Genomic DNA, 11,073 nt, shown 5'->3' with positions numbered 1-11,073 from the left:
CCCAAATGCACTTTGGGGTACCCTTGGCTATTCCACAGGCATGAAGACAAGACAGGGAACAGGGCTGTAAACAAAGCTCAGAAATGCAAAGAGGTCACAAGCAAGGAGAAGGGAGAATGGGGGCTTTGAGCCTCTGCAGTTGAGGGTTTACCCACGGGTAACCCTGAGTTTCCCCTGCTGACAGCAGAAGTATCTGGTTGAGCAGAAAGAAAACACAACCTTCTCCCTGCTGTGTGTTTTCTGGGCTCGCTGACTCCTCTCCATCAGCAGCCCACATATCCCAGAGGGTTTTTGTCTTGTCAGAGGCACGACAAGCTCCTGAGGGCACACGCTGCACACGGCTGCCAGCACTCTGCTCCGTATGTCCCCGTGTGGCTGCAGACAGACTCTCTCCTGGTGGGGACATCCGTGTGTTTGGCAGCTGTGGGATGCACACAGGCAGCCCCTGAATCCCTCAATGCACCATTTCCTGTGGCCAGAGAGCATTTTCTGTATTTTGAGTTAATGGTGGCACCACGGGCTGGGTGGTTTCAGGCTTCACAAATCTGTTTACAGAAAAAAAAAAAAAGAGCTGGAAGCAATCTCTTACCTTTTCTGCCTTCCAGAGACTCGCAGAAGCACGCCACTGTTAATAATAACAATAATAATAATGCTGAATAAATCTCACTTGGAGCCTACTTTGGTATGCAAATGCTTCCTCCTTATTTGCATCTTTCCAAAGATGCATGCAGATATGAAACCAGATCTATTCCTTAATGGTTGCATAAGATTGGGATGTGAAGACCTTCAAGAAAATTATATAGGATTCAGGAATACAGCTCCTCAGTGAGGACTTGCAGGCGTTAAAATGAAATAAAACTGATACCCAGATAGTTCATCTATAGTCTGCAAGCCCACTGCAAAAAAAAAAAAAAAAAAAAAAAAAAAAAAAAAAAAAATCTGCACCTTTCAACCTTTATAGTTCCATGTGATGTCTGATCTTGAAGGTCAAATTAGGCTTGATGGAAGAAAAGAAAAAAAAAAGCTGTTTTTTAGGCTAACATGAGCAGTTAGGAGTCCTGGCACATGGAAGACTGATCCAATTCTGCCCCATTCCCCATCCCCTGGCCCAAACCCCTTTCCCTGCCCCTGACCACGTACCAGGAGGGAAGTGAGCCCGAGAATCGAGAGGAGGGAGGCAGTGACAGCTGGAGAGAGGCTGAGGATGGAGCAGGGCTGTGTGAGCTGGGCTCTGGGGAGGTGCCCCAGCACTTCCCAGCATCCTGGATCCTGATTCTTGTGCCCCAGATGTGCTCAGGGCCAGAGCCCAGCTGAGAGCGATGGAGCAGACACATTTTCCTCCCCGTGAGACAAGGGGAGCCGGGTGTGCTGCCGGGGTTTCAGCAGCAGTGCAGTGATGCAGGACTGGAGCTGCTCCTTGGCTCCCAGCCCACTCTGCCCAGCCTGGAGTGGGGAGCAGCTCCCTCTCACCCAGATACACCCCTGATCACATTCCCCAGGCAGATCTTAACAGATTCCTCACCTCTTTGCTGCAAGGCTCGTGGTCAGGGCTGGCAGGCAGCTGCTGTTCAGCCAGCTCTCCCAGAGATGCTCCCTTTCCTCTCAGTCTGCATTTTCAGGTACAAGAGTTTGTGCTGCCAAGAGTTTCTAGTGCACAGGGAAAAAAAAAAAAAAAAAAAAAAAAAAACCAAAAAAAACCAACACAGTCGTGGTCACCAAACCTTTGCACTCTTTTCAAACAACCCAAAAATACACTGCAAACTGTGCCCAAGGGCGTGTTTACCAGGGATGCTGAGAGGCTGCAGTTGCCTTTCCCTTTCCTTTAGCATCAATCAGGGAAGTGTATATGCTCCAGGCCTTAAACAAAACAGGAATAAGCCTTATATTGTGTGGCTTTTGCCCCATATCTGCCCAAAGAGTAAAAAAGCACAGGGTATGCACAATGTGCAGTTTGCAGACACACACACACACACACAGAGCCCCCATGGTGTCTTAGAGGAAGCCAGGAAATATTTCCTCTTCACAATAAATGTATTTTTGCTGGTTTTAATTTTCAGATCTTCCCAGGGGGGGAATAAAAAAAGATACTTTTCAATGAGAAACTGAAGCCTGAACAATCTGCGGTTTCGCGTTTTGCTGGGTGGAAAGAGGGTGGAAGGAACATCCACCTCCAAACACTTTCATAAAACCATCACAGGCAATCACCCCTTTTCACGGGGAAAAGCCTGTGAAATAAAAACATGATCAGCCTGAAGGGACACTGCAGCCTCATACAGTCAGAAGATGATGGTTTATACACTAAAGATTGAAAAGATGAGGTTTTCCCTTGAGAAAAAGCAGTGCCTGGGCTGAGCAGAGCACTCAGCATAAGGAGAGTCACCCAGCTTTCAGCTGCATGAGCTTATTGTATTCAGAATTAAAGGTAGCTCTAGTTCTTCCTTTCTTTCCTTCTTTTCTTCCTTTTTTTCTTCTTTGTTTCCACATAAACAGGCAATTTCCCTGCTGTGATGAGTGGGTGAAGACTTAGGGGATGTGACTAACACCAGTGGAAAGGTATGGGAGAAATTAAGGGGACGGGCACTTGACTTTGAGAGCAGCCCAGGAAAGTCTGGGGTGTTGATCCACAGACATGGTTGCAGCAGTGTTTCCTGCTGTGTGGGGGAAAGCTGAAGTTCCCCTTCCAAACATCAGCATGGGAGGTCCATGGTCAGTCTGTGGATCCAGGGGGGGTGGACTCAGCTCAGGATTCCCCCAGGTGGAGCCAGAATCCACCTGGCAGCAGGGCAAAGCAGGGTTCTGGGAGATGAGACATGTTCTAAGAAGAGGAGCTCACACCTCTGGGATTAAGCTGCACCACCAGAGGTTGTGAGCATTGAGAGGAGCCCATCGAGGTGCAGCATCTGCCCATGGTGGACATGACTGACCTACAACAGCCTGGAAGGAGCAGTAGAGAGGAAGGGGTTGGTCTGTTCTCCCAGGCAACAGGGATAGGATGAGGAAATTGCCTCAAGTTGCACTAGGGGAGGCTGTGGTTGGAACAGTTTCTTCACCAAATGGATTATCAGGCAATGAAACACCCTGGGAAGTGGTGGGGTCACCAGCCCTGCAGGGATTTAAAAGCTGTGTAGATGTGGCACTTGGGGACATGTTTTAGTGGTGGAACTGGCAGTTTGGGGGTAATGACTGGGTCTGATGCTCTCAAAAGTCTTTTCTAACCTAAATGATTCTCTAATTCTCTTTCATGCAATGCTCTGGTGTGGTAATGGGAGACAACATCAGGTACTGCTCGAGGCCAGCTCTGGTCCTCAGGGAGGTGGAGGCTGTGTCTGAGTGCAACCCCACACTATCAAACACCAAAAACCATCCAACACCAAGCAGACCTGCTGCTGTCCCTCAGCTTGGTCCTGTGCACCATGAGACACTCAAATTTGGGCAGCATTTCAGGGTGTTATCTACTCACAAACCCTGCCAGGTCCTACAGGCTGTACCAGTGTTGTTCTCAAAATCAGACCCTAAAACTCTAAACTAAGAGCACTAGAAGCCTTCTCTCCTTTTCAGGAGACCAGTGTTTCATTTCTTACAGTCCAAAATGAGCTTCATTTCCCACACCCTGTGGTGCTGGGTGGATCTATGGCAACACTGATGTCCCAAGAGCCACATCTTGGCTCTACTAAAATCCAAGATTTGCTGCATTCCACTTCCTGAGGCCAAAGAGGAGCTGGAGTTGGCCTGGGATGTCCCCATACCCTGAGCTCTACATCCTTGGCCATCTCTGCAACTCAACCACCACCTGAACTTGAGGGCAAAGGGTCCAAAAAAACTTCAAAATTTGTATCTTTTAATTTCCTTGGGGAAGCCAGGGGCTTCTCGAAGTGGTAATTGCCACCACAAAACCCAGCAACTACAAAGTTCCCCCCCAAAAATTCCTAACTTTCCACCCTGCATGAAAGAAAATCAGAAGAAAAACGTGGCAATCAGGGGATATTCAAAGGGAATGTGCATTCATGGAGGCTCTTGCAAAAATTTTCCCATGCTTCCCACAGAGCAGGCATTTGTGTTCCTACAATGTTGGGGTGAAACTGGAGCCCACAGTCCCAGGGGGCACAGGGTGAGCACACGTGGGGTCCCTCCCCAGCACGTGCCAGGGCTGTGGAAGCTCATTAAAATGGACCAAGGAATGTTCCAGCTGCAAATGCACAGACAGGTCTTTTCAAATAAGCCCCATTAGCTCCACATGTACATTTAATAGATAATTTATTTTTTTGGGGGGGGGTGTTACATAACGTGAAACCAATAATTATAGAAATGAGTGTGAGGATCCAGACAGTCTCCAGAGGAAGAAGGCAGAGAGAGGGAGAGCAAACAATACCAGACTTTGCAGGGATTTTTTTCCTCTCTTAATGCACCCATCCTTAGCAAACTGCTCGTGCAGATCCCTGCTCACTCAGCAGACCAAAGGAAAGGAATTGGCTCTGGGAGCTTCATCTCCCTGGAGCTGCACTGGGCCTTCAGCTGCAGGATTAAGTTCTGGCTGTGCAGTCACATACCCAGCCCTGAGGCCACACAGGCAAATGGCTCTCCTCACCCCCAAAAAATGTGGAGAATGTGCTGGAAAGAGTGCAAAATCTGGTTCTTCCCTCGACTGCTTGTAGCTAGTTTGCTGTGAATTCCTTGGTTGGGGATCAAATCTGGAGGAAACAAACATCACAATCAGTATTTTTCAGAAAATCATTTGTGCATCAATCTGTTTATAACAAATAGCAGATCTCTATTCACACCCAAACTGATTTATTCTCTCATGCTTGCTCACACCCCACCATCCCCTCTCACACTCCTCTGACGAGCAGAGTCCAAAGCTGTGTGCAGCAAAGCTGGGCACATGGGGAGGCAAAAAGAGGAACACACAGGTTTTTATTGAGAATACAGCTATCAAAACAATGTTATATAATTAGGGGGAATAAAAGTTTTATTTAAAAGAAGAAAAGTAGAGGTGATTATGTAAACTGCTGTCCCTGTCTGGTCAGCACAAATCTCCTGTGGGCTTAGGTCATACTGACACAGCTAGAAATAATTGTCTGTGTTAACCATTAGTAGTTCCCAGTTCGAAGTTCCCTGTGAGCTGCCTCTGTTCCCTGCCAGTATTGCCTATACCTGCCTCAGGAAGGATGCAGGCAGCACTGCCCACCCCTGTCTGTGTCTGTGTCTGTGTTGGAGAGCTCAGCACTTCAGCAGGGATTGAGGCACCAAACCTCAGCTTCCAGCCTGGATACTCCCCACAGAGTGTCTGCCTACAGCAAACAAAACCAAAAAGCAGTTTATTGCTCTTAGTGAAGTGGTCAGGAGATGTCCTGGGCAGGCAGTGAGGCCTCAGAGTGCCTGGAATAAAACTCCAGCCCCTACCTGGAAATGTCCTGGGATGTAATCACAGGACAAGGAAGGGTGGGTGGTTCTAACAGGTAGAGGTGTGACCCAAAGGAGAAGCATGGAAGTGGCATCATCTGCTGCCTGTGGAAGCATCTGGAGGACTTTCTACCATCCTGCTCATATTCTGCAGGGAAACCCCCTCTGTCTGAGGGAAAAGGATGTGATTTGGCTGCTTGTCACCAGAGGAGAGAAAAGGAAGCTTGGATTCTTAAAACCTCTCAGCTGCCTTTTCTGTCCAGATGCCACCAGGATAGGGACACACATAAGGAATGTGGTTGTTCCCACCTTTCTGCAGGAAACAGAGGAGGTATTTGAGGCTGGCTGCTCTTTCTATCTCTGCAATCAATTTTTAATTTGAGTTAAGGACATCTGGAAAGGCCCTTCCAGAGGTACAGTCAGTGCTGAACTGTTTGATTCCTTTGGAGAACAGGAGCAGAGCAGCCAGAAGACAATCTGTGTCCCAAATTTGTCAAGGGTTGCTGGAAAGAGCATTTGGGGACCACAGAGATGCTGGATGATCCTCACAGCACCTCCTTACCCGTTGTCCTCCACCTGGGGAACTGCTGAAGCTCAAAAATTACATCCCAGCAAAGCTTCCAGTTTCTTCAAGGTATCTCTTCCAACTTCTCACAAGTCAAGACACAAACCCCAGGAATCTTCAAGAGTGATTATTTCCCTTCCTTGGTTGCTGGAAGAAAAGTTGTTTTGGGGACTGGTACATCCAGTCCCTCCATCCTCTAACAGTCCCCCACTGCCTTGATTTGCTACCTGGAAGCAAATCAATGTGATTCAGGCCCCTCTTCCTGGTGACATCTCAGCATGAAGAATTCCTTCCCATCTTCCCACAGATCCTTGCCAGCAGAACAAACCCTGAACATCGCTAATGGTGAAGGCTGAAATCACAGTGAGATGAGCAAGGCCCCCAGCAGAGACAGTAGCTGAGGAATCAGCCTAAGGCTCTGTAACCCTGGCAAAAACAGTTTCAAAACACACTTTATCTAGTGAGGGTGCCTCAGAGCTGTGCAGGGAATTGTTTCATGCAGCCCTTTTATGGAGAGAGGAGCTGGAGAGCAGTAGTCCCCAAAATAATTCACGAGGCTTTTAGCAGCCTCTATTACTCACTATTGGAAGGACTGCAGCGCTCATTGTTTCATTCTGGCAGCCAAATCCTCCTCCACTAAAATAAATAACTATCAAGGATGCATCCCAGCTTCAGAGCTTTGGCTTGCCCACAAAATTCAACTCCTTCTATCCTCCATCAGGTTTGTCTCTTGATAATCCAGCAGCTGCTGCAGTCACTGGAATTTTCCCATTGCCATGCAGGGCATCCTGCACAGTCCTCCAAGAGCTGAATTGTCCATCAGTTCAGGGACACCCTGGGAGAGTGTCTGGCACAAACCTGAGCACATACAAAGCCAGGGCTCAGCTCCAGGCTGCTCTTAGGCACTGCTGAAAGGAACACAACTGACACTATGACCAGGGTCCACCATGTGGAACCAAACTTGTATCTATCCACAGGACAGAGAATTAAAACCATTAGGGCTTCTCAGTTGTTTTAGATGCTGAAACAAAAGCTCAGTAAGGAGGTTAGTTCCACCAAGAGCTGAATCAGAACAGATGGAGAAATGCAAACTATTATTTCCTACAGCAATGACACGGACCATCCATTTGTTTATCCAGATCTCTGCCTTGCCCTGACTCACTGGCTTCTCATCTCAAAGGTTTCTTGCTTAGCTTAGTCATTTCTGGGTAAATTATTTTCCAACTTTTGATGTCAAATGTAGCTTTTCTTGTTCATTATAAACCAGCACAGTGATCTGCTCTTATTTGTGCACTGGTTTTGCTGCTTGGTCAACTTTCCAGTGTGGAATAAATCCCAGGGAAAGCTTCACAGTAACTCAGTTATTGTTTAGGTGAAAAGCAGCTCTTTTTGTGGCCATGGTGCATTTTGAGAGATTGAGGAGGCTACTTTTGCCAGACTTTGACTTAAATCCAACTTAGATTTTGGCTAAATCAAATCTCCTCAGATGGTCCTGCCCTCTGTTTCCCTCAATGGTGAATTATTTCAATTAATTCCATCTGGACCCTGGCCTGCCTTTCATTTTTGCCAGGAGGAGCAGTGTGCTCCCTGGAGCTGTTGACACCCCAGAGAGAAACCCTCTCCTGCAGCTCCTGCAGAACCTCCCCAGCAAAGCCACAAACCCAGGGGACAGATTGAACTGAAAACATTCTCTGGTTTGGACTATGGGTGTATGACCTGTGCCAGAAGCATCCATTTAAAAATCCCCTGATTACAGTGGACCTCATTTTGAGACAAGGTGGGGACATGGATTCCAGCAGCTTCCCACCTAAATCTGGCTCCAGCTTTGGGACTAGATGGCTGTGAGTGCCCCAGCCAGGATCTGGACTTATCTGGTGATGTTATAGGGAGGAATGAGACCTCAAAAATTGGCAGAAAAGGAGAAGGGAGGAAGCTTCATCTCCTCCACTCTTCATTGCCAGCTCTCCAATTCAACACCATCCCCATTTGCACATCAGCTTTTAATATTTAATTGCAGCTTTGCCAAGGGACTTTGCCTCCTCTCTTGCACAGAGGAGGGAGAGGAAGGAGTCAGCAGTGTGGTGCTGGAGAGCCCCAAGGAGACTATCAAATGGCAGATCTCAGGCAGAGGGAAGCGCTCTAGCATGTAAGTGATTTTACACAAAACCCCCTCCCAGATCACAGGAGTTGGAATGAATTAATATCAGAAAAATCCTGTAAACCCTTAGCAACTGGGGGGATGCTGTGCTGGCTGTGGGAACTGTTCAGGGTGGGCTGGGAAGGGTATTTTCCTCAACTGCCTCTATTTAAGGGAAAGGAGGGACAAGGAATACTGCTCTCCTAACAGGCTCATTTTGCCACAAAGTAAATCCCTGGAGGGCCCTTAACCTGGAACTGTTTAATGTTAGACACCACCAGAAAAATGAGAAACAATCCACTAATTGTGGGAGGTGGGAGCCTGCGATCTGACAGATCTGTCTCTTCCCTAACACCATGGGAAATGACCTGAAAAACAAAACAAAACAAAACAAAACAAAAAACAAAAAAAAAAAAAAAAAGGAAATTTTTAAAGCAACTAATTCAAAATGTATTCCCCTTCCTCTGGTCCTTATTTCAGATGTCTTAACAGGCATTAGAAGGGAAGCAGATATTCACAACTTGCTGAACAACATTCTTATCCCCCTGAAAATCTGTCCCTTTTGAGTGCAGCTGGAAGTGGACACCCAAGCATGGGTGGACAATGACTGGACACTGAATAATATTCAGGCCAGAGCCACAGAAACTGTTGATGAAACATTTTTTTACAAGCAAAGTGGCTTTTAGAACAAATACTTTCAAAATGTAAATACAAGTACTTAATAATCCCGTAGTTCAAATGTCTGTGTCAGCAATTAAAAAGCAATTACATATAACTTGTAGGTCCCCAGAGCTCTGTCTACATTCAGAAAATGAACCCCAGATGACCTAATGTACTTCCAAGTGTCAGATCAGTCACTGAAAATACAGTTCCTGAGACTTCTGCTGCACATTGCTGAAGTCTGGAAAACAAGAACATTTTTGGCAGAAGAGGCCAAGGAGTATTTAAATCTCCAGTAACTGTCTGAATCCAGAGCTGGTTCAGGTCTATGTGACACTGGAAACATCAGAAAATTTTAACTAAAGATGCATATGCAAATTACATTAAATAACTTTTAAATTATTTAAAGCTAATTTTCTTCACATCTTTTCTTCACGACTCTCACTGTCATAGAGATGAACTTGGGGATCTAAGAGAATGAGATAAGTGGTAGACAGAGTAGAAAAGACAAATTCTCTGCATTAAGTGTGATTTAATTCAACTTGTGTCTGCTTTAACCCCATTTTGTTTTTCAAAAGTGAATTTCAGTGGTGAGGTTTGCAGATGTACCTGTGAAGACAGCATTTGTTCCACAGCCCATTACTGATGCCCTGATCCCCTGAGTGGAGATGGACACTCTGATTTTGGCCGCTTTTCCCTGCACCATAACCTTTGCTCTCTTGTTTCAATGCCAGCAGAAAGAAAACATGGGAAAAGATGAGAAGCTGCAGCCAGCTCAGTCCTTCCCTTCTCTGTGCCACCCTCCAAGGAGCAATCCAGAGCTCAGGACAGTTCTTCTGAGGAAAGCTGTGTCTGTCTCAGAACTGGTTGCCAGGTGGGTGTTTAATCTGTGGTTTCAGTTCACCTCAGATCTGAGGGGTTCCAGGGAGGACTCTCCCTCTCCCACCTCTGTCACAAACAGATCTCACTCAGAGAAGACCTTTCTCACCACAGCATCCCAAATTGCAGATCTCAAGTGTTTTCTGTCACGAGTGCTCCTGTCTGTTCTACATTTCCAGTGAATTATTATGTCTTGGAAGACAAGTCCTGATTTAAAATCCAGACACACTCAACAATCCCCACTCAATTGAATGACACAGAGGAATTTGCCCTTGACCCCAAGGACTGGACCATTCCCAGGTGGACAATTAAAGGTTTTAATCTTGGTAGACACAAGGGAAAGAGCGAATGCTGGAGAGATGAGCTGATGGGGAAGAGGGGTATGGGCACTGCATCCCCTCCTGTTTTCTCTCAACTGTCTCTTACTAAAAGGCTCCAGGGAGAGTCACATTTCAGCCCAAGCCTCTTAAGGGCTGATTTCTCTTCTTGTTACAACCCACAACTGAGATCAGACCAAAACGCTGCCAAGCATGAGACGAGAAAGATTAGGAACAGAACCTGAAGTACATCTATCTCTCTCCATGTCAGAGTGACAGAGCAGCTGTCAAGTCTGTCTCTTGAGCTTCCCCGTGGGACACTTTAGTTCCAAATATCCCACAATTGGTTAGTTTTCATTATAAATAGCCATCTCTCTGGCAGGGTCTTTGGAGAAAGCTGAGAGTGCACCCAGAGCACAGAAGTGAAGAAAGGTGGTTTCTTCTGCAAAGGTCTCACTCATCACTGGTGTTTATATTAGGCCAGGTACTGACTTGATAAATCCCTTTACATTAGGTTAAAGCTGAATGGATTGACCTTCTGGAAAGCCTGACTTCAGCTCCAAGCTATAAATCAGCAGAGTGCAATAATACACCTCATTCAGGCACTGTAAACCCCCAGCACATCCTCCACCAGTGGGGACAGAGATGCTCCAGGGACCCTTCTGCACAGAGCTTGGGAGACAAGAGCTCACAATAGCTCTGGCAGCATTGCCCTGAGCTAAAACCAGTCCTCTTTGGGAGATATCTCACATCTCTGTCACTCTTCAAGCTTGCCTTTGGATTCTATGGGCACTGTTATTTTCCAGAGGGTAGGGGAAGGCAGAACGAGCCTGCCCACAATACACAAAAATATATTCAGGCTGAAAAGGGACTCAGGTGCCATCTCCTGTCTTCCCTGCAGGTACCAGCGCATCCTGAATGGTGAAAAAAACACGACCAAGCAAGAACATCTCAAGGTGAGAGCCAAAGACTCAGAGCTGTTGGTATGGGCTGTCCTCACAACATAAAGCTCCAGTTCTTGGAAATGAGAGACAAACAAAAACTAACATTTTCTGCAATAACTGGTGCTGTTCTGAGGGCAGCCCAGGACAGGTCAGAACCAATTGCCTCATAGT

General features: G+C 46.7%; 1 protein-coding gene across 1 annotated transcript in view; it reads left to right on the top strand.

Annotated features, from left to right (window-relative positions):
• The first annotated feature begins 8,019 nt into the window (after positions 1 to 8,019).
• The window catches only part of XIRP1 (xin actin binding repeat containing 1), a 33,598-nt gene continuing 30,544 nt past the window's right edge, over positions 8,020 to 11,073 (top strand). Inside the window, exons 1-3 of the mRNA XM_058830638.1 lie at positions 8,020 to 8,111; positions 9,497 to 9,636; positions 10,860 to 10,914. Of these exons, the coding sequence (XP_058686621.1) occupies positions 9,509 to 9,636; positions 10,860 to 10,914 (183 nt within the window). The 5' untranslated portion in view covers positions 8,020 to 8,111; positions 9,497 to 9,508. The remainder of the gene's footprint in view (positions 8,112 to 9,496; positions 9,637 to 10,859; positions 10,915 to 11,073) is intronic.

Source organism: Poecile atricapillus, chromosome 2 (genome assembly GCF_030490865.1).
Source record: "Poecile atricapillus isolate bPoeAtr1 chromosome 2, bPoeAtr1.hap1, whole genome shotgun sequence".
In the NCBI taxonomy this organism is placed as follows: domain Eukaryota; kingdom Metazoa; phylum Chordata; class Aves; order Passeriformes; family Paridae; genus Poecile; species Poecile atricapillus.
Note: the sequence above shows the minus strand (reverse complement) of the source record. Positions and strands in the feature narration are given on the sequence as shown.